The 23,761-nt window shown below is 44.0% G+C and overlaps 1 protein-coding gene across 2 annotated transcripts in view; it reads left to right on the forward strand.

Annotated features, from left to right (window-relative positions):
* Window positions 1-1,690: 1,690 nt before the first annotated feature.
* Window positions 1,691-23,761, forward strand: part of TLE1 (TLE family member 1, transcriptional corepressor) — a 77,188-nt gene continuing 55,117 nt past the window's right edge. Inside the window, exons 1-4 of one of the 2 annotated variants that reach the window (XM_075138464.1) lie at window positions 1,691-3,174; window positions 3,860-3,960; window positions 5,654-5,717; window positions 5,812-5,856. In XM_075138464.1, coding sequence (XP_074994565.1) covers window positions 3,151-3,174; window positions 3,860-3,960; window positions 5,654-5,717; window positions 5,812-5,856 — 234 coding nt within the window. In that variant the 5' untranslated portion in view covers window positions 1,691-3,150. The remainder of the gene's footprint in view (window positions 3,175-3,859; window positions 3,961-5,653; window positions 5,718-5,811; window positions 5,857-23,761) is intronic. The other variant, XM_075138465.1, reaches the window with a different exon arrangement.

The raw sequence follows: 23,761 nt of genomic DNA on the forward strand, positions 1-23,761 counted from the left end.
TAGGTGCAGACACTATTACATATACACATATACATGCACAGAGACAGATGCACAGAGACATACATGCGTCTGTTTTCAGTGTCAAAACCCTGTAGTCCTGGAATGAAGTCCAAACTTCACCGCAGAAGACTGAGGGAGTTTCATTTTCTTTTCCTTTGGTTGTTTCTGGGAATGCTGCAGTATGGAAATTAGCACTCTGAATGAGTAAAGCTGTATCTTGATATTGCAACATATCAAATTTCATACCAAATTTTAAACATAGACTGCTCTTTCTTTAGGATACAAGACAAAGCGTAATACAGTTCTAGATAAGTGTATCTAGTAAACATTAATGGGGAATTTTAAGAAAATGCAATTATAAAATTACCCTTACCGTGTTTAAATAATGCGATACAACATTTTAAGGCCTCTTTTGAGGTAGTATACGGGTATACTAACAGCACAAATGTGTCTTAAGGCATTGTTTTAAGTCTGAAGGTCCCAGTTTTTCACACTTCATCGTGCAGTTCTGCTATGAATAAGGTGGTTGTTAATAGAGGATATGTTTTGAAGTTTACTTCCCACTGCAAGCTGTGTCACCGTTTGTCATCTCAGCAGTCACACACAGCGTGTGGAATTTGTTTGACCCTCATCTACCTCAAGTGGGCCCATAAACCATTTACAACAGCGAAGTTCTTGACAGCTTTCCTCTAGCAGACCCCTCTTATAGAAAAGCCAATTTTTCCCAGAGGACAGCTTCCGTCTGATCGGGGGGTCGGTCTAACCGACATTTCGGCTCATATATTTGAGTGATGCAAACAAGCGTGAGGTTTTATCCTTCTTCACGGCATTTTCTGTACAGCCGGGAGCATCGCCCGCAGGTGCGATAGCACGCACAGGCATCGTGACGTAAATACGACGGGGAAAGGTGCCCTATTCTGCCTGCCCGAGATACAAAGCAGGTTCTGGGGACCAGCAGGTTTAGCCTCTGCCCTGAGCGCCCTGGGCCAGGTCCCGCGTGGGCGCTGGCCCGGGTGCGGGGCCGGCCCCTTCACATGGCCGCGGCCAGGCTCTCCGTCCCCTACCCAGCTGCGAGAGATGGCGGATGCAGACCCGGGCGCTGCCAATACCCGTCACCACATGCACGCCACGCAGAGAGGCTGCCCCACGGGCGGCTGAGCCGCCCCTCTCCACGGAGCCCCTTCGGAAAGACACCTCTGGCAGGCTGAAGGCGCAGAGCCGGGCCGCCCCGCACTGCCGGCGCCGCACGGCGCCGCCCGGCCTGCGGCAAGTTCTAACAACGGGCCGCGCGTTCGTCAGCAGCCGCGCTAACGGCCGGTGGGCAAAACACACCGCGCGCCTGAGGAGCCGGAGCGGGCTGCAGGGCCGCCCCGCCCCGCCCCGCCCCGCCCCGCGGCTGGGCCGCCGGCTCGGGCGGCGGGCACGCGCAGGCGGCGCGCGCACGGCTCTTCGGCAGCCCCGCCCCGCCCCTTCACGCCCGCCCGCCCGCCCGCTAGCCCCACGTTACTTTGATTGACAGCTCAGCCTCTCCACTCTCCTTCCCACCGACCTTCCCCTCCTCCCCACGGCTCTGCGCGTTCCGCGCCCTCCTATTCGCCAGCTCGGAGCGCTCCTGCCGCTCCGCCAGAAACGGTTCCCAGCGAAAGGCTGCGAGGCGGCGGGGTTCGGGCTCTCGCCATTGGTCCGCGGAGCCGGAGCGCATCAAGGGCCCACGTTGGTGCCGGGGACGGCGATTGGGCGGTGGCGGCGGCGGCGGCCCCCCCTCGCGGCGGCGAGGGCGGGGCCGGGCGGCTGGTTAGCTGGCGGAGTGTGAAACCGCGTGCTAATGTAAGCGGTGCGGGCGAGCGCGGCGCGTCCCGCTCGGCCAGGGCCGCGCACCCGTCCCGCCGAGCGCCGCCCGCGGGGCCGCCCGGGCTTCCCCTTTCCCTCGGCCGGCGCGGCGCGGAGGGGAGGGGGAGAGGAGGCCGGTGGCGTTACCGGCCGCTCGGGTCCGGATTTTTCAGCCGGGGAGAACTTTGTCCCGGGTCGGCGAGGAGCAGCGGGGCAGCGCGGCGGCGGGGAGGACGAGGATGCTGCTGCTGCCGCTGCGATGCACCGCGCTCGGGGGGCTCTGGTGAGACGCGCAGCTCCCCGATGCGCGCTCGCCCGGAGGAGGCTGCAGCGGTGCCGTGGCACGAAGGAGCTTCCCGTCTGATTTAGCCCCGATACGGACGCTTTTATCGCCTTTTTTTCTTTTTCTTTTTCTTTTTGTCTTTTTTTCTTCCCCCGACGGGGCGGGCGGCGTGGCCGGTCGGGCCAGCGGGCGTTTTGAGGGGTTTTGTTTTTCTTTTGTCCCAGGGACCTCTCTGCAACTGACGGAAGAGTCTCCGCTGCCTGTGTGGTTCCCCCTCCTCTGCCCTCCTGTGTTTCGTGCATGTGCTACTGGAGCTGCTCCCATCGGGGCCGGCTGTGCAGGGCCCCCCCCGCCCCCTTCCTCCTCCTCCCGCCTTCGTCCCTTGTTCATCGCTCCGTGTCTTGCCCATGACCTGGGCCCTCCGCCGACGCCCGGGAGCAGCGCGGCCCTCCCTGGAGACTTTCTCTCGCCCCCCCGGCTTGCGACGGTCCCGCCGCTGACATCGCGTCCCGCTTCCTTCGGCTGGATTTTCCCCCTCCTGGCAAGAGGCAGAAGCAGGGAGAGGAGTCGCCGCCGCCTGGGGTTTCCGGCCTTACAATTCCATCGGCAACTGGCGAGCCCGAGAGGGGGATTATTCGCTCCCGCGGCGGGGCGGCCGCGGTCCCCCCCGCCCCGTCGGGTCCCGTCCCGTCCCATCCCGCCCCGCCCGGGCCTGTGGGAGCCGCAGGTCGGCCGGAGCGCCGCCGAGGGAGCGCGGAGCGGCGGTCACCGTCCCGAGCGCGGCCCGTCCGCCTCCCCCGGGCACCCCCAGCCCTCCCCGGAACAACAGCAACAAAGGACGCCGCGGCCGGAGGATGTCCCCGCGGCGGGGGCACTGAGCGGCGCCTGGCCCCGCTCCTGCCCGCGGCGGTGGAGGGAAGGCGGCCGGCGGCTGTCGCCGCTCCTGCCCCCTCGGCGCCCCGGGCGTGAAGCCGGGGCAGGGCGGGGGGCTCACCGCCAGAGCCGCGCTGCGAGGGAGCCCCGCCGCCGCCGGAACCATGTTCCCCCAGAGCCGGCACCCCGTAAGTACGGCCCGGGCAGCCGCTCCGCGGGGGTGGGGGCGCGGGGGCTGGGCGGTCCGGGCGGCGCCCCGCTGCCGGCACTGCCCCGCCGGGGCGCGCCCCCTGCCCGGCTGAGCGGGGGCGGGCGCCCTCCCAAGTTTGTCCCCCCCGGTAGGAGCGGCGCATCCTGCTCGCCGGCGCGGCCGGGGAGGGGGCGCGCCCCCTCCGCTCCCCTCCCCCGACCTCTTTTGTTTCGTGGGCGACTTATTTGTCTTGGGAATGACGGCGGGGGGTCGCCGCTGGGCCGGGCAGCATCCCCCTCCCTGCCGAGCGCGGCGCCCGGGCCGGGGCCGGCCGTGCCCCCGCGGCGGGGGTCGGTGGGGAGGAGCCGGCACGCCCCGCTTTCGGGTAGGCGGCGGCGGCAGGAGCGGGTGGGTCGGGGCCGGAGCGGCTCCCGGAGCGCGGTAGCCTCGCCCCCCGCAGATGAGGGACGGGAAGGTGGGTGACAAGTGCGCAGCGCCCCGGGGCGGTGGCGGGGGGGCCGGGGCGGGCGCTCCCTCCTCGCCTCCTTCCCCGCTTCCCTCCACCCCGCCGGCCCGGCCGCGGCGGGCAGCGCCGCCCCCCTGCCCCCCACTCTCCCCCCGCGGGGCGGCCGCGCTGTGTCTGAACGTGCCTCTCTCTCCCGTGCCGGCCGCCGCCGCGCCAGACCCCGCACCAGGCTGCGGGCCAGCCTTTCAAATTCACCATCCCGGAATCGCTGGACCGCATCAAGGAGGAGTTCCAGTTCCTCCAGGCGCAGTACCACAGGTGAGCGCCGGCGGGCCGCCTCGGGGCCAGGGGTCGTTGCCCCGTCCCCGGCCGGGCGCGGGGGGCTGCACTGAACGGCCGCGACCAGGCGGTGGCGTGCGGCGTCGCGGCTGAGGCCCGCCGCGGGACCCGGCCTCCCCGGCACCGCCGGCCTCGGCCGGCCGGCTGGGTAAGGGGCGGCGCGGGGAGCCCCGGCCCCGCCGGTGGCGGGGCGTGCCCGGCGGAGGGGGGCTCAGGCGGAGGCTGCCAGGCGAACGGGGGCTCAGGCGGAGGCAGCCCGGCCCTGCGCGGGCCCTCCTGCCGGTGTGCTGCCCCGGCGCCTGCCGAGGGTGGTCGTGTCGAAGCTGAAGCGGTTCGGCGCTTGTACGCGTTTTAAAAAAAAGTGGTATTCGTGGGGTATCCTTACGTGGAGGATTTTCTTAAGTACGTCGAGAGAAGACCTGCGCTAATTCTGTGGCACAGAGCGATAAGGAGGGTAATTCTCATGTTTGCTCATTTGCGTGTGGTGTTAATGCAAAGATTAACAAAATGCCAACGTGCGGTGCTTGAAGAGCCGAGAAGGATTGTTAAAGCACACGAGTACTGGAGTACTAACACAAAGTTGACGTGAATCTAGTGAAGCCGTGTCATGTGTTTCTGGTTGCTATGCTGTCCTTCAGGCGTTCTTGTTGCGTTTGTGCTTGCTGCTGAGGTCCCTACAGAGACTTAGGGTATGGGTTCTTGCATACACAGGGCAATTGGTGTTAAGGGGCATTAATCTTCCTTAATTTTGTACTTACGAGCACCTGCAAGATCTGGATAGGAATAAAAGCTTTGCAGGTTTCCCAGTTAGAAATTGCTTGGGTTTGATTAGGCATCCTCTTTCTTACCTATGATACTGTGGTCTTAGTATTATATAAAAATTAGTATTATATTGTTTAAGTCGTTTATTACTTTAGAAATGCAGTGTAAACTATAAACATTCGGTATCGTAGCTGTAAGTGAAAAATGCTGGCTTACACACTAACTGTTCCCTAGGATGCTTACTAGTGTCATTAAAAAAAAGAAAACATCAGTTTGCCAGAGAACAAAGGGAATGTTGAGGCATTTACCCTCAGTGGAAGTAGTCAGAATTATACCCTTGTTAGTGATGGGATATGCAAGTGCCAAATGCAACTTCTTTTCATTTATGAAAAAGAAAATAGAAAACAAACTTGCTAGTAAATGATAGTCAAAGTTACTAATTTTCAAGCTGTGGGCAAGATAACATTAGCTAGAGTGTACTTAAGGTTAAGAATTATAGATGTATTCAAGTTGTAATTGTAAACACTGAGTGGTTTTACTTGGCAGTAATTTACTAAATGCCATATACAAAGAAATACCTCTATTTTACTACTGAGAAGTACTTCAGAGAAATTCAGATCCTGTTACAGCTTGAAAGTTGTAGCACTTCATAGCAGCTCTTTGTCAAAGCATGAAGACTGGATGTGTTTGGGTTCTGGAGGCAGTTTGGGTCTCATGCAGCACTCATGAAATACCTTTTAGATTTCCTGTTCAGCCTTTGTATTTAAAGTATGAATTAAGTCTTTCTGTGTTTGCGTGTTAGTTTATGAGGCTTTTTTTAATTAGCTGCTTCTGTCAAAATACAAATAAAGTGGGTAGATGTCAAAACGAATGACATAACAGTTACATTAAAGTGTGATCTATTTTGTAGCCTTAAATTGGAATGTGAGAAACTGGCAAGCGAAAAGACAGAAATGCAGAGGCACTATGTGATGGTAAGTATATTTGTTTTTTCTTTTATTTCGGTAAATATCTCCTAATACAATGTAAGCCAGCATAAGAAAATAATGTATGCTCCTTTATTTGCAGTATTATGAAATGTCCTATGGATTAAACATTGAAATGCACAAACAGGTAAGGCATTTTGTTTTCTAAACCACAAAATCTGCAGTCTGTCTAGTGCATTTAAATGTAGCTGTTCTGTTTATGTTGGGATGACTGTATCATGTGTCTGAATCAATAGGCTGATTTGTAGCCGTGATTAGTAAACCTTTGCTTACCTGCTGTCAAATGAGGTATAGATTAGGTTGAGTGGCAAGGCTTTCTTAGTATTGGTCCTGAAAGACACTGGCAAAAACAGGAAAGGTCTTGTGTCTGTGGTTTCAAAAATATAATTTAGGACTTTACGTGGTTTTCTTTTGTTGGTGGTAGAGCCTTTGATATGTCTGGTCTTATGCATGTGTAGCATATGTAGCAATAGTTGCTCAAATCCTTGCCATTTAAGGGTATGAAAAGATTAGTGACTTGGAAAGCTCTAGTTATGACTATGAGTTTGCAAGTTCCCATAAAATTCACACTTATGGCCACTATAATGGTGAATAAAAAGAGTATTGAACTGGAACAAGACGCTAAGGACCTCATAAGAGAAGAAAAGCTAAATGATTGCTCAACCCAGAGGACCCTCAATTGAGTAGTCATTGTCTGCCAAATAAAGCATTAATGGCAGGGTGTAAGTATTCTGTAGATATGCTGACATTCACTTTTTCATCAAGATGCTGGTACAATAAGTCTTTCAGAAATCGATGGCCTCTTAAAAAAAATTATCATTAGATGAAGTTGCACAGTTGGACACATTTCAAAGTGCAACAATACAATTCTTTCGTGATGTGTATGTGCTATTTCATCTAAAACTCTTGTTTCATTAAATTAAAGAGCATGGCTGACCGGCTAGGGCACAGCGAAGAAATTGATTAGTTCAGGCTTCGGATCTTCAGTATATTCAAAGACTTTCATTAAGCAAGTGAATTGCAGAGTTGAATTTTGCTTTTGTAACTCTGAACTCTTTGATTTTTGTTTTGTTTTCCCCTGAGAATATTATATTTGTTAAGGTGGTATTGTAATTCCATTGTAACTTTCTGTCTGCAAAGCTGGGTAGGTATTCTCTTGGTTTTTAGAGGGACACTTGTTTGAATCCAAAATGCCGGTAAAAGTAGAAATATTATGACAACCTCTTTTTCTTAAGTAATGCAGACAGAACAACTGGAGTAGTGTTTGACTTGGTTCTGTCCTGTAGCTGCGTTAGTCGTCTTGTGTCTTGTGTTTTAGAAGAGCGTCAGTTTTTCTGTGAGGTGACTTTTCCAGGCTTTTGTGATTTGGAGATTTTTCTTGGATTTTTTTTTTCTTCTCCTAAACAACTTTTTGGCATACTGTAACCTGTGAGGAAGCCAACATCTGTATAGGAGCCTCACTTGGTGTGAAATGGACGTTGTTTTCAGAAGATCTTTGAAGAGAACGTGTGACTTCAGTAAATGTACTAGGAATTAACCTTAGATAAAATCAGTTAAGCCCACAAGATTAAAGAGTGTCAGAACTGAGGTTTCCACTTTGACCTTAACATCTGTGTATTGCAAGGGTTTAATGTTCTGTATGTATGGCAACTATAATTACATACCCAGTAGGCAGTGATAGTTCGGAAGCTTTAAAGATTTATGAGAGAGCATTATACCTATGTTGGTTCTAGCTGGGGAGAGCAGAGCACACGTGCTCTGTGTATGCTGTTAAGAAAAGAATAAGCTTTTGAAGGCATGAATACATTTCTCTGGATCTGAGTCTTAGATACTATGCTTTTACATGTTAAGTAATTCTAATTTCCGATAAAAGTAGCACCTTCTTGTTGAAGGCTCTTGATTTAGATGCCTGCAGTGAAGATGCCAAATGGTGTTACCGTTCAGTATGTAGGTGGTCTTACGGGTTTTTTTTGTTTCCTGTAATCTACCGATGACATTCTTCCACCGCTAACGATAAGTTCTGAGGAGGCTTTTGGCAGATAGTAATCATAATTCTTATTAAAACTGGTGATGTCTAGCCCCAAGGGTGTAGCCAGGCTCAAATTGATGCTTTTTGCTGGCTGATCACCAGCATGGCCTAAGTGCTCATTATGTTGTAGAGAGGGCCTTTGGAGCTCTCATTACATTTGACAGGAATTCTCTCTAGGGGGAAACTGGGCATTAGCTAGACTCCTGACAGGCTGAAATTATTCCTGCTTTATGGCTTATAACCAAATGCTAGCAAGGCATCATCAGGGGACACGAAAAATTGTCATTTCTGACAACATCTTTGTTACTGAAAAATGCAGTGATGGGGAAACTTTCCACTGAACAAGCTTTAACGTTTTTAAGGCCTGCCTCCTATGTGGATGCTGCATTCACTCTGTGTGAAGTCTTTCAGAGAGCTTGGGCTGCTGATTGAAAAACAAAAAATTACACTGCAGCAGTGTTTCTTTATGCAGTGTGGTGCATACATCACTGTTAAGGTAGAGTCACTTCGATAAAATGAAGTAGTTGCAGTTGGCCTGCGTGTGAAAGGGTTGATTTCTTGTACTGATACGGTTACATCAGCAGTTCTCTCTTCATTTGATCTGGTAGTCTGTTACAGTTTGACTAAAACAAAGTTAGTCAGGACTTGAATGTTGCTATAAACAGAATTAATTGAGGTGAACTTTCCATACACAAACAGCTGCACTGCAGAGCTTTCCTCTTGAATATGTTGCGTGTGAGTCCAGAAATGGCCATGGTAAGGCTTCCTTCACAACTTCAGCTTTGGCACTTTGCAGTGTTTAGTTGCATAACTGTGTGCTTAAATCCAGGTACTGCTGCTGCGTTTCAACCTGCTAGCTGAACAGTGGTCAGGAAATAATATTTTTGGAATATTTGTGGCTGGTTTGTGGGGTTTTGGGGAGGGGGTGTGTGTGGTTTTTTTGGTCTCGTTTCTGTATGGTTTTTTTTTAGTGTTTTTTTTTTGAGAATGTCAAAGATTAGCTCTTAAGAGGATGTTGTGTGTGGATTCTTATACTGTTTTCAGAGATAATTAAAAATAAGGTTTGCATGCCTGAAACAGAAACAAGCACCTGAGGATTCGTTTAGGATAGATGCACTTGAATCAGGTATTGTTTTTATATGTGTCAAGAAGACAGAATGAATAAGGACGTTTTGTGGGGTCTTAAGTTTCTCTTCTGTCCAAGTCAGATTTTTCGTGCTGTGACATCCGTGGCTGGCAAAGCAGATGCATCAACTGTTAGTGCCAAGATGTAGAGTTGGTTGGGTGTTAAAAATCACTCTGTACTTAAAGGGTTGCTGCCCTTGGCTATTAGGACAGTGCCTCTTTATTTTCACCAGCTCTGTCTGTCATCTTCTGTCATAAGTCAGAAGATAAGGCTTCCTGTGTGTTTAATGCTAGATTGTTTAGGTGCAAGATTAGCTTTTGTTCAGTGGCAGGCAGCCAAAGAAAGAAAAATTCATCACCGCTGAACCAACTGACAGACTATATAAACTAATACAGTATGTGGGTTTCTGCTATCCCAGTGGTGATAGCTAGGTTTCCCTCTTTTTGGGTGGGTTATTGTGATCTCTGTGACCTGCCTGGAGGCAGACCTGTCATTCAGTACCTTGCCTCTTGTAGAAAAGTATACAAACTCCCAAACTGCATTATGTTAACCAATTGTACAAGAGTTAAATGTCTGTTTTAGCCTGGACTGTTTTGAGGAATCATTTCTAATGCTCTATGGCAAAGGACAGAATCTTCTGCTGATATCTCATTAGAACATCAGTCTTCAGGAGTGGGTTAAATAGAAGAGAATTAAGGAGCTTAGTTAGCTCGGTACAGCTCCTGAGTAGGATGACTGTGCTGTTGAAAGGGATTTAAAGATAAATTGATTTTTTTTTCTTTTTTCCTACTTGCATTTTAATTATTGGAATCCTTAAGGTTTTAGTGGTGTGCAGTGAGTGTTTCAAGACCATTTTACAGTTGGCAACATAAGACATGCAAAACCTCTTTTTATTTAAAAGAGAAAATGTTAAGGTTGATTGGGACATAATACTTTCTGCTCAGAAAATTGTACTTATTCTACAAATACTGGATTTCTAAATGAATACAGTTGTATCACCAGTGCAGCCATTTCAACCACAACTAGAGTTGCCAGTTTGAATGGGGAGGAAAGACTAGAGTAACGACCTCAACTTTCTCGGCTTTTGAACCACATTCAAGCTGAAACCCAGCATTATTAAGGAGTTATCTGACAGATTTAGGGCACCGTGTGAAATACGTCTCCATGCGGCTGTTAGATAACCATATTGTCAGATACCATCTATTATGTCAACTCCATATACAACTTAATCCGAAAGTATGTCACAGTGTAAACACTGTACGTATGTGCGATCATCTCGCATTTTAGACTTTGTCTACCATATTTCAGGTTCCTCACAGAACTGTGGAGGGAAAGGAAAAGTGTTCCTACCAGCTACGTTGTTAAACTTCCCTTGCATTGCTGCAGCTTAGGTGGCCAAATGTCTGTTGATGTACTTTATGGATTGATTCAAGTGGACAAAAAGGATTTCCTCGTATTTTTTTGGGGCAGGGAGAAGAGCAAGAGGGAAGATGCCTTGTGAATGTGCCGTACCCCTTCTGTCACAACAGATTCCAGGGGAAAAAGCTTAACGCTTTTCCTCCTCCTGCTAGTTGTTACACCAGATCAAGCTGAGCATTTGAATTGCATTTCCTCCCACCCTACTCCAGCACTTACGTGTTTGTAGCAAAGCAGTAAATTTGCATTGTGTCTCCTGTGCAAAATGGAAGATAGGATCTTCTAGGTTTGATAGTAGGTCACCATTGGCATACAGTAAAAGCCTTTAAAAACAATTTTAGGTTAACTGGAGCTTATCAGAAGACTGCATGCTACTGTTAGTTTAAAAGTGATAACAGCTTTGAGTAGAACTAATGAGGTTATCTTTCCACTTGAAGTAAGATTTAGGGATATCCAATGGCAATTATGTCACATGCTACTATTTTCGTCTTTTGTATCACACTTCTTACTTGGACTCTGGATGTAGCTATTTGAGCAACAGTAGTTGTTCACATAGTTCCTTTCAGAAAGGGGAAAGACAACAGTCAGAATTCCTGATTTTTCAGCATGCATTTGTCAAAACAGCTAGTCTAATGTTTCAGTCCTTATGATTACTTGTAAGCCATGGCTTTTGAAGTACTAGCAAGTTAATCCCATGTTCAGCCTGAACTTGCAACCTGTGCTTTTGTAAATATCAAATTTCCATTTTAAGCATTTTGTGAAGGTAATCTTGTTTGACATCTCTGGGCAACACTTTCCAGTGTTTGACCCACCCTCGTTATGAAGAATTTTTTACTTCGCTAACTGGGACTTTGCCTTTCTGCACTGGTGACCATTGCCTGCCTTTTGTTCTTCTGTTGTGCACCTCTGAGAAGAGTCTGGCTTAGTCTTCTCCATAATCACCTCTTTGTCGGCAACCAGATCTCCTCTCCCATTAATCCTCCTCGTCTTGAAACTAAACGAATGTAACTTCTTCCTGGTACGTTGTGTGCTCCCATTCCCTGATCATCTTACTGGCGTCACTTAGTGACTTGCTCCAGTTTGGTAACATCTTCCTTCTTGCCAAACAAGGGGAAGAAAAGGGGAGCAATTTGTTTTAATCAACCAGCTGGCTGCAGTCATACTATTGCACCCTAGTATGAGGTGTAGCTTTCAACAACACAAGGGTGTGGGGCTGGTGCGTATCCAACTTGTCCTCCAGGACGCCCGTGTATTCTGCAAAACTGCTTTCAGTGTGTTTCTACCCTGGCTGGGCTCTTGTAGGGAGGAGGTTGTCGCAGGTGCAGGACAAAAAACAACTTTTGTTTGCTTTGAACCTCATTTCCACTGTCTTTATTTGATGGCCCCTAGTTCTCAGAATAGACAAGTGGTTGATGCCTAGCTGCTTTTTCAGTGCACTCAAAATTTTATACCTCTGTGGTAATCCATCCGTGTTGACTCCTTTTCAGGTTGGGCAGTCCCAGTGCATACAGCTTGCCTTGATAATCTTCCTTACTTTTCGCTCAACCTTTTCCATTTTTAACTTAGCCTGTTGAAATGAGGGGACTAGAACTCAGGGTGCAGGTGAACCAGGGTTTTATATTATCACATAATTCTGTTTTCTGGATGTTTTTCTTTTTTTATTTTTCTTTCCTTTTTTTTTTTCCTTTAGTAAAGTTCCCAATATCGGATTTCTCTTTTGGCTGCCATGAAATGCTGAACTGCTGGAGTGACCCTTCACATTTGAGCTCTTGCTCATGAACGATGATTGTAAGCTCAGGAGCCATCACTTTACGTTGAGGCTAGGGATGACTACTCCCAGTTGCGTAGATTTTGTTTATATGCAATTCTTTTCATTGCCCACTTAGACTTGTAAGGTCTCTTTGCAGTTCGTCAGCCATTGTTTTTACTTTGAATGAATTCTCTTATGGAGCAAGCTTTCTTACTCACTGCTTGCTGTCTTTTCCAGACTGCACTGCTGAACATACTCATAAAACAGATTGCAGTAAAGGCCCCTGTGAAACTCTACCGGTAACCTGTTTATGGCATACTGCTGGAGATGATTGAAGAGTAGATTAGAGCTTGCTGAAATTGAGTTTATTCTTAACTGAACCCTAGTTTAAATCTGAATAGGTTTAAGAATCAGTTATTTCCTGAGGTGGTCTCTTTTAAAAGAAGGCCTAGTGATGCACTTTTTTTGGTACTTAAAAAACCAGCTGCCCTGTTGCTGTGTCAAGATCCATATAAACAAATGGAAACAATCTTGATTCTCTTGCTTGGAACCATAATCGCTGCCGTGTGTTTAAGTGAAATTGGACTACAAAAAGGTTTATAGCGTTACTTCATAGGGTAGTAGTATTTTAAGTGTTGAGGATTACTTTAGTTGTTAACGAGCCTAGTTGTTATAAAAATATACTTTCTAGTATGGGGAAAGCAGTTCAGGAAATTAATTGGTTTGGTAGGTTTCACTGAACTTTTTATAATGATAGTAGTATTCTGTGGCTAATGATAAATTGCACAGTGGTTAAGAAAACTCTAGTCTCTAATTGGGGATTGGCTGAATTGCTCTCACCTTTTCTTTACATTCTTCAGATGTGAACAAATTAGCACAGATGATTAAATTACAAATTAAAGTTCTCTGAGGGGTGTTGGGTAAGCTTTGTGTCAGGGCTGCTTATCTGGAAATATCTTGTACTTCTCAGGTGATCTGAAGAGCTAACTATTCTTTTTGGTTGTGTGATAACAAACCAGAAAACCGAGGTTAATTTGTGTTCTGGTGTAGGGTAGTGGGTGCATTTTTTTTTTTTGTCCCCCTCCCCCAGCAGCATGGATGTTCTTTTTTTCTGTTCAGTCTTTTTTTATTCCTCTTGAAGCTTTTTGATATTTGTGTAAACAGTTGGTCAAAGCAACTTACTTGTGAGGTGACCAGTCAGTGTATTGACAAGAACAGACACAATAGAAAACTGCATTAGGAGGCAAGCCGTTGGGATTTGCAGTAAATATATTACAGAACACAAGTGAATTGCCGATACTGCTTGTTTAGCAGTTTGCAAGGGCAATGGTAGTATGGATTTTTGAATTAGAAGGGAAGGACTGTTCTTTCTCTGTGCTGGAACATCTAGTTGATGGCTGAGGATAAAATTGATTTAGAGAACAAAATGCTGCCACCTGTATTTGTGCCATTTTAAAGGCTTCTATGGATTAAGCAAGCAAAAACAAAAAGATAGTTTTCAGTTTTTGAGAAGGGGAGCAAGAAAGGGCATGGCTTGTTCAGCTGCATCTTGATTAGGTATTAAGTCTATGAGGAAACCTGCTTTTATTAGGTCAAGGAAAGGAAAGGACATCTGAAACTGGGTGGGTTTTATGATCTGTGGAAATCTGCCTATTTATGAAATTGTTTTAAAGTGTTCTAAAACCTCCAAATTGCTGTGGTCTCTGCTTCATGGTATGATGAGCTCAACTTTTTTAAATATAGAAGTTTGAATTAAGTCCCTGAGGGGAGGGGATGAAAAACCCACAATTTCTTGGGAAAAGTAACTAATAGAAAGATCATTGTTTTGCGGTGTTGCCACAACAGTTTCCATTTACAAAAAAGTTTTTTGTTGTGTTTAAAAAAAGAAAAAAAAAAGGCTGAAACGTTTGTCGCTGTTCTTCATGTGTGAGTTTGGGTGTAAGGTCATTCTGAATTTCTATTTTTGTAACTGGTTATAAGGCTTCCAGCCATTACTTTGCAGACAGCTAGCTGTCTGTGGCCTGAAATGATGGATGTAAATGGCCAGTTAAGCGCACACAAAATCTTTAATTAACAAGACCTATGGGAAGCTCTTAGGTTGTTTCTTTAAACTGAAGTATGAACTGTAGAATCACAACACTAGAAAGGACCTAGTGCCTCCCTGTCCTGGCAGGATCGGCTATACCAGTGTGATTCCTGACAGGGTGCTTGTCCTATCTGTTAGCAAAGACTTAACAGTAGTGGCAACTTGCAAGCTTTCTAGGTAGCAGAGTGCTTTTATGTCCTTGCTGTCAAAGTGCTTCTTCAGTTACAACTTCAATCTTTTTTGTTGCAGCTTCAGTTCTTTTCTGTGCGTTTTCTTCACCGTGGGTGGGGAGAGCAGATCATTCCCCTGCCTTCCAGAACCATTTTGTATACCTCTACAGTCTAATGTTAATTCTCTGAATGTTGTTGCCCAGCTGAAGTACAGTGCCCGAAATAAGTGCAATACTCCAGGGGAGGAAATGCCGTGCTGAGTAGCATAGAAGGTTTACTTAGCATATGGCTTACTGTGGTGGCGGCCTTTTTTGCAACAGCATGCTATTGACTTATGTTCAACTTCTGATCCGCTGTGACCGAGAGATTCCTTCCTGGCCCATTATTTCCTTTTCCTTTATGTTCCTGTCTAGGCATGCTATGGTCCTTTATCCCTATTTATCCCTATCCTTCTTTTTCCTTTGTAGTCCATTTTTCCATTCACAGCAAAGTGAGTTCTGAAGCTATTCTCTGGCGTATTCTGTCTTTCTCAGCTTGAAGCTCTCTGCAAATTAAGGGTTAGGGCAAATGAAGAGATCTTCATGCTTGTTAGTGGGAAATACTGAAAAATACTGGGCCTATCATGCATGCAGACCTTCTTAATTTGCAGAAGAGAAGGATGTATCCATACATGGTTTAATCATCAAGCAGTTTTTTACTTTTTCCCATGAAATTCTAGCTGTGCTGTGCTGTTTGTGTTGCTCCTAAGAGTGCTACGAGTGTCAAATTCTTAGTGAGGATGTTAACATCATCTGCCTCTTAGCCACAATTACTTTACCTTTTTGGACATTGTATAATTCTGATGTTGTTTACTGCTGAAAAATACTTCTGAGTTGTGATTTACGTCCCTGTTTCACCTGGATGTTTGTGGATAAGAAGCTTTTTAATGCCCAAACCTAAGGAATAGTAATTAAGGTGGAGTGTCTTTGCTCCTTGATTTGCTGTTTTCTGTCTGTTAGGCACTGTCATAGTTTCCTATCCGCTTGACATTTGCAGGTTCTGCAAGGTGTCCACCAGCTGCTCAGTCTTCAATAATGTGCTCTTTTTATTTCATCCGGCCCAGTCAATTTGAAAACGTTTTACTTGGAACGCTCTGATAGGTTCCTTTCCTGTTTAAGCTGCAGTGTTGACCTTATGTTACTAGTAATTTATATTAATTATGTGGGTGGTAATGATTCTTGTATAGTTAAGACAGATGCAAAAAAGTATAGACCTTTCTTGGTGTCCCTTGACCATATCTTTCCTTTTCTAATTGAGGGGATTGAACCATTTTTTTGTTTTCCTCCGACTATTCCAACCTGTAGAGCACTAGCTTTACTTTAGCTGTCGCTTACTAGTGGCACATAGTTACAAAAACATGAGCTTCTGCTGTATATGTTCATACTGCCTCGCCTGACCTAGTTTCCACTTCCTGTACGCTTTCCTCTTCTAGGAGGTCAGCTAAGAATGTGGGATTTAGTCTCTTGGCACAATTCCATCCCTCCCCTTTTTCCTCTGCCCCTTCTTCTTCCATTCTCAGGTGTATTAACTGTCACACATGTCCTTAATATTGTTTCATAAAGAAAATGTCAGCTCTCTGTAATGCCCTTTTATCTCCCCGCCCAGTATCAGGTCCTATAAAGCTGATCTTACCAGCTGGCATTCGCTTTCCTGAAGCCTTACTGGCTTTTTCGTTCTTCCTTCCTGTCCCTCCCAATTCTGCAACGATTGTCAGTCTCAATCGAATTAGTTTCTGTTTGGACAGTTTCAATCAGTTGTTCTCTGTTAGAATGTAATCTAGATGGTATCTTCACTAGTTTTTTGTTTTCTGTGAGCGATAGAATATATATAAAAATATAACAAAATGGGGAAGAAACTTATTGACATGTTCCCAAGGTTTTGTTGTAAGATTTCCAAACCCTTTTCCCACATAGTGAAAATCTCCATTATTTTCACCTTCCTTCCAAATCCTGTGTGATGGATAATTCTGCTAGTTGCTAACAAGAGTTGTCAATCTTCTTAACTTGCTATTCATTAGTGAGTCACCTGATGGCACCTGAAGCATCGATACAAACACCTTTTTAAGGCCTTAAATTGTTTCTCTGACTTGACAGATTTTTGAAACTGAGCTGTGAGTATACTAGGTATTGTAAAATGGTGAAATTACATTTAAGATACAAAAGTGCACGTGACTGACTTGGTCAGTTCGATTCGGTAGTTATTTCTAAAGTATCGGTGAATGTAGGCTATTGAATTTTTTCCCCATATTTCAGGCCCTTGTCTTGATGTGTCTTGTTTATTGTCAGATAGCATGCTTATTGTTCTAGTCAAGTCTGCTATTATAGTCTTACTTGAATGTTGATAAGGACTGAATCCTGACTGGGAGTTTTGTTATTGACTTGCATACTGTAAATGTATATGCTTAGTTTGAGGAGCTTTATGCTCTAATTTTCAGAAGCTGTGTGGTTCTAGGCACTGCTCCAGCTATGCAGGAGCTCTGACTTTCTACTGCCATCCCAATAAAGTGGCTGAGTGTGGCAAGTGCTGCAAGGATGTATGCAAAAAGTTGGACGTGGCTTGGGGGAGTGAGAGCAAAATAGGAAGTAGTTTTAAAATAATGTCCTAAACTAAATGAAAAGCCAAAAGGGCTCTTTTTTGATAGCGATCTAGCAGTTACAGATATACCGCTTGTCTATGCCTCCTTTCTTTTTCTCCTCTTTTTGTCTCCTCCTCATTCTTGCATAGTGTAGTGTTGCTCAGTTGTTCAGAGTAAATTCAGTTCTTAATGTCCTTTAAGGGTAATAATGCAAAGCATGCTCCATAATTTTGGAGACCATGCTTCTTCTAGAGCACCGTAAAAGCACATGAGAGTTCAGTTCTGTGGGAACAGGGCAGCTCATCCGATAGCTTACTGTTCCCCCCAAAAAACTCTGCTCCCAGCTCAGTTCTCCTGGTACTTTGGGCTGCTCTGCTACCTGATAGATGCCTTCCGTGAGCCTATTTAACTCACTGATATGGTAGTATACTAAGCTGGCCCTTTCCCTCCTCTTACAGTAATGTTTTCTGCTTGATTAGTTGGTCGAGGTGTTGGACAAGTCCAAATGTCTTCAGCGTGGTTTGAAGAAGGTGTGTGTCTGGAAGCAATGGTAGCAAGACCCTCTCTTCTGGATTGGAGTCAACCTCTGACTTACTCAGTATCTCATGGAATCTAAATAAAAGTGGGAACTCTGTGCTGGAAAACAACTTGAAAGTAAAATAAAGCTGTGTGCTCACTTTGAGATTAAATGCTTCTGTGTGTATTGAAGGTTAGCTTAGGCATGGAAACTAAGCTGTTGAACTAGAATCTGGATAAACACACTTTTTGTAGTTGTGAGTGCTTGAGCAAGATGGGCTAAAGTTGGATTAAAAGAGAAATGTGGTAACTGTCCTGTTTAGTCAAGTTTAAGAAGAGTCTTGACATACTGAAGATGTGTGAAAGGAGCACTTTAACATCCTGACAACAGCTGCTTTGTTGCCAGTTGGCTTGGGTTCAACAGGATTTGCAGCTGCAAATGGGATGGGCAGTTGTGTACAGTGGTTCATTGAGAGCTACACAGCAGCCTCTCTCTATTATTATAGAAAGCATTGAAATTAGACATCTGAGATATATCCGATCACTTCACTTTACAGTTGAACGAAGTCCAAACCTGTAGTAGATGTTTGGCAAGTGTAGCTGTTGACTTGTGCGTCGTGTGTAGCTTATGTTTAAATTAACATGACCTTTCTGTAATTTAAACTGACATCTGAGAGGATTCAGATAAATTTAGTTTAGGTACTGAATTAAAAAAATACTAATTTCACTTTGGAAACTATCTAGCCTTCTGTAGCTTTATCAGTTTGAGTTTTTATTCTGTTAATATTTCTGTTACTTCTTTCTCTCCCCACTCCCACTTGCAATATGGTGATGTTTTGGTTTTTTTCATAGCTAAAGATTTTTCATGCCAGTCTTCTGGGGTTTTTATATCATCATCTTGTGGGTGGCTGATCTCGTAATTAAAATGAGTAGTACAAATGTGGGGCAGAGGGAAAGCTGTATTTGTTAATGATATGTCACGTTAAACTGACAGCTTATGCCCAAAATACAGAGATTGTTCCTGTCGCTGAAATGAGCGCTACCCATTGCCGCTTGTCAGATTGAATTTCAAGTATCTGTTGAGAATAAACCTTCCCACCCCCTCCTATTGGTGAGAATATTAGTAATGACAGTGTTTATAATTTAAAATAGAGTTTGAAGGCCAACTTCCACAGTTTGTCGCAGGGTGGTTAATACGGCGGTAAAGGGGAGATGAATGTGGCTACTTGTGTGAGTCTATTTCTCAGGAGGCCTCTAAATTTGATTGGCTGCTGCAGTTCTAGCAGAATCATTCGATTTGAGAGCAATGGAAAGATAAGATATCCAATTACCCAAATGATTTGCAGGGTTAGCCAACGTTGTCATGGAGACGTGAGTTGGAACAAATTAAATTTTAAGCAATAAAATAATCTTAAAGCACGTCTGGGAACAAGAAAATTTGGCAGTGGCACTTACCTGAATTGAATCTTAGCTTGACACGCTGTTGTTTGACATTGATATACTACGGGGGCCTAAACTTTTAAATGGCATGTTGCCTTTATTTTTTTTTTTCTTTTGTGGCCATTGCCAAAACAGATTGTAGTGTATTAGTTTTAAATAAAAGGGCATTAATAATATATGCATATCTCAGTGCTCAACATGGATTCAATAACTCATGAACAGCAAAGTTCACAGAATGCTAGCCTTAATCATTTGAGGCTTTTGAATATTTAAGTTTTGAGATTTAATTATACCTCCAACATCCCCTCACCCCCCTGAATTTTTAGCAACAAATTGTTAGAAGTGCTTGAGTCTTTCTGTAGCAATGTTCTAACAAAGCATGCAGAGACCTAAGCACAGTGGAATGTTTCTTTTTTGTAATTGCTCCGTGAATATGTGTGCTTTTTTGTTGTCTTCAAAGATCTCAGTCACAAAAAGAATAAAGGCTACATCGTTTAAGTGTACTGCTTGTTTCAGTGATTCTGATGGAAAAATGAAAATACTGAATGGGTACTAAACTTTAGCTCAAGACTAAAATATACACATGCAGTTTCTTACCCAAGGACTTTTGAAATGTAGTATTTAACTGATTTCTGGCTTGCAACAGGGATTAAAAAAAATGGTCAAGCATGTCCCATAAAGAGGGCTTTTATCCACGTCTGTTAGACAGATGGAGATGAAAATTGGTCTGAGGTCAAGCCATTTGCAGCATTCTCATAGCCTTCGATTTTCTTCTCATCCCCACCACAGATAATCTCAAATGATTCAGTAATGACCAAAAGTGCAACATTGACCTTTACTCCCTAGTGGATTACTGTGTTACATGCTGTAAATGGCAGGAAGTCCATTTTGTTCTTCCAGAAAGAGTTCAGTGTTGTACTTGGCTTTCTACATGTTGAAAGTGTAAGTGGAGGCAGAGTACTTAAGAATTACCTTCTCAAGCTTTTGTGAATGTGATTTGACAGTATATTCTTTTCTGTGCATTAAAGGCTGATTCTCTGATTCTTTTGGATTAGGACATGCTTTTTTTGCTATCGTCAGAACTTTGGGTTTTCTTGCTTTACTTTTAATCATGTTGTTCCTAAGCTGTATTCTTCCTGATCTAATGACAAATGTGATTCTCAAAATTGGGTTGGAATGACTAAGGTAACTAAAAATGTAATAAATGAGAATACACAAGCCTGTGCTTAAGAAGTGGTGATAGAATGCTTTCAAATACTGATCTAACTTTGTGATATAGGAAGTGCAGTTTGCAAGAAAGAGTAACAAGCTTCTGGCATTCAACGGACATTTTTAGCTGAGCATTGTTTTGTAAAGGTATGTCTGGACAGCTTTGAGGAGTCTCAGCACTAATAATAGAGCAGTTGTCACAATACAACTGATTGTTAAAAATAACGTGTTGTAAGATTTAATGTTTGCTTTAGACCACCATGCATGCTATAGCTAAAGTCACTACTGGGATATGTATGGTAGACACTGATTGGAGCAAACCCAAAATTATTATTGTTGAAACCTCTGAAACTGAAAGGTGATTAACTAATTCTCCTCAGAGGAAGTTTGCATTCTTCACTCAGAAGTGAGAGTTGTGGCTTCTGTAGGCTAGGGCTTCCAGCATTAGTGATAAAATACACATGGGTGTTAGGTGTGGTCAGAAATACAGTTAGAGTTTGGATACTTGTATTATACTTCCTTCTTTTCATTCCAGTGCAAAAATCTGTAGTTGTTTAAGAAATCATGTTGATTTACGTATGATATCTTATATGGTGCTTTGGAAAGTACAGGCTGTCAAAATGCAAAATGATTTGGAATAGACTACTGTAGAGGAAAACACTTCAATACTTTTTTTTAACAATGCAGAAGGAAAAAAATTACAATTGCATATACAAGCTCTTTCTTAACTGCTTAGTAAAATAACTTATTTAAATTAATATTGTATTTAGTAACTAGTCTGGCTGCTTTGTTCTTTGTCATTATGTTGAGAATTCACTTTAGCAAGAGACAAACTTAAGTACAAACACTTGAGTTTGGCAATGATTAGGTCAAAACATTTAAGTCATTAATTAGATGGAACGGAGGCAAAAAAATTACATGAGTGAAGGAAAAAAAAAATCCATCGGCTCAACTTAATTTTACAAAATGCAGCTGAATTCCTTCATGTTAATTTTTAATGATACTTCAGAAAGGAGGGTAGCACTTCAGTCAGGGGTCTGACAAGCTTGTCATTTGCAAATAAATCAAAAGACAATCATTACAACAGCAAGAACCAGTGAATGATGTAGTTTTGTCATTCTTTGATGGGCCCCACACTCAAGACCTCTATTAAAAATGAATGTATTCAAGAGGCTGTGCATTAACAACACAAACAATTAAGGGCACTTCAGATACTTTGCTAAGAGCTGCCTTAGAGCTAGGAGGGCTTTCATGAGAGATGCAGGCTTCTACAGTCTGCTTTACGAAGGAGCCAAAGAACTTGGGCAATTAGTCATGTTTGTCTATGCTCTGAGCAGCTTTCTGCAAAATTTTCTTTGTTTACTCCTTCTGACTGCCCTACATGTCTCAAAATCAGCAGTTAGATAATAGCTATGTTATATTGGGAGGCCTCTAGAAATAACTGATAAGTACCTTTCTTTTAAGACTTTCAAATGCATGAGCCCCAAATCTGGAATATATAGCTTACTCTAATGCCACCAATTACTGATGTCTAGTCTTGATTAACAAAGCTCTCTTAGACTCCTTCAAAAAAGGTTTTTGCTTTCAAGAATGAATATATATATACACACACACGTGCATGCATATATACTCAAAAGATATTTCACCTTGAAAGGTGAACGTACATTGCCTTTTGAACAGCTAGATTTATATTTAAAGTAATGAAAGTTCCTTTTTCTCAGTTCTGAAAACAACCTCTTGCAACTCCTGATGGACAAGATTAGGTGAATTGTGTATTAAAACCTAACTTAGACAACTCACTAGAGAGCAGAAATATTTTTTAACATGTTTGTGAATAAGAATAGCTTTTACTAAACATTTGAGGGCAGCAAACAGGAGATGTAAGGAATCTCATAGTGGATAAATAATTTTAAGTACTTTATTTAATTGTGTGTGGGAAATAGTGCTAGTAGGCAAACTGCCTTTTAAAGGTAAGCAGGCTTTTGTTATGAAGTTTCCTTTCCATGTAAATGTCTCCTAACTGGCACTTGTAACAGCAGCAAGAAATCTCAAAATCAACTTATTTATGGCATGTATGTTCAAGTTTTTACCTAGCACTGTGGATGAATATTAAGGATGCTGTTCATACATGATCACCAACGATGCCCTGCTTTGGTAAAGACAAACTCAGAAGGATACATTTTTTTCGGTTCTGATATTAAGTCAGGTATGATAGTACTGAGACAATAATTTTAAAGGAAGATTGACTGGGAAAGGGGAAAGTTGATTGTGCCACCTTTTTTTAGAAAAGAAATAAAAATTAAAAAAAAAAAAAAAATCTAATTGACCTGCACTGGGACTGGTAATTATTGCATGATGCTGCATTCTCGTGTCTTACTGTGTGCTGTCCTGTATGCTATGTTATTACTGTGAGGTCAGATATTTGGGACTTGTGCAGGAAAACCCAATAATGTGGACAACTTGCATGTTTTATAGATGTACTGAAAATAGATTTTTTTTCTTTCTTACAGCTACAATAAGGATACTTATCTCAGTACTACAGAATAGGGAGACACTTGTGTAGGCCATACAGGCCAAAGAACTTTTCAGTAGAAACCAAATGAGTTTCTTATTTTACTTTTTTCTTTCCCCTCTTATCACCTGCTATGATTCATCCTGTATTTCAGGCTTCTGTCCTGAAAACAAAGGTAATCCCATTGGTCTAGGGCAATTAACTTCTTGGACCCTAAACATCTTAGCTAAACATCAGCCAACCAGATTGCTACGTAACAGACTTTCTTTCCATAGCTGACGTACCTTGCTTTCTGCAGAGACATACTAGGTATGTGGAAAAATGCCCTCCATTACATAGATTCTCACAGTCGTGTGGTTTTTTTAAACATTTTAGCAGACACTGAAAGTACCAACAGATTGGATAATAGTTAAGTCTGATAACTGGTAATAGTTAAGCTGGTAACTTCCTTGTATTGCCTTCGCTGGTATGTATGTAGTACCAGTACTAAAGACTACACACAGAATGATGGATATCTTATGGTCGTGGCCCAAACAAAACAGAAACAGAGCGCTGTAGTACTGTGTGAAATGGTAGCTGTTTCTGTTGAGAATAGAGATCTGTTCCCCTTGTTGCAGGGGAGAAAGGTTTGCTGTAAAGCCACTGTTCTGTCACTTCATTGCCCTTATTTAAGGGAAACCTTTTTGTCCTAGGAAGAAACCATCCCAGAACTGCTTCGGAGACTCTTGTCTCCGCAAAACTTTAGAGTGGCTGTATCAAATGCCAGACTTCAGTCAGGTGGAGTACTTCAGCTTACGTCAGAGAGACATGGTGTTTTACAAGTCTCAGCGCTATCACATGTTTTCCCTGTGCCTGTCAGAGGTGGGGAAAGAAGTGTTAAAGCTTGCTAGTTGTATTTAGATCCCAAATCACCTTTCAGCTGAGACTTAAAAGCAGAGGGTGGCTTTTGTATCCTAATTACTGCTTGACTGATGCATAAGGATCAGCACATCACAGTGTCTTCCTAAAAAACTCAGGATGATGGGAAGGGTCAGGGAAAGGCTCGGCAGATGAGTTAGCAATGTTTTCGTCTGATTTCTTCAAAAGAGATTATCTTTGCTCAGATTTATGCATGTCATTTCGTGGAAGGGCTAATGATTCTCAGCAGGGATCTCTTGTTTCTTG

Source organism: Calonectris borealis, chromosome Z (genome assembly GCF_964195595.1).
Source record: "Calonectris borealis chromosome Z, bCalBor7.hap1.2, whole genome shotgun sequence".
Lineage (NCBI taxonomy): Eukaryota > Metazoa > Chordata > Aves > Procellariiformes > Procellariidae > Calonectris > Calonectris borealis.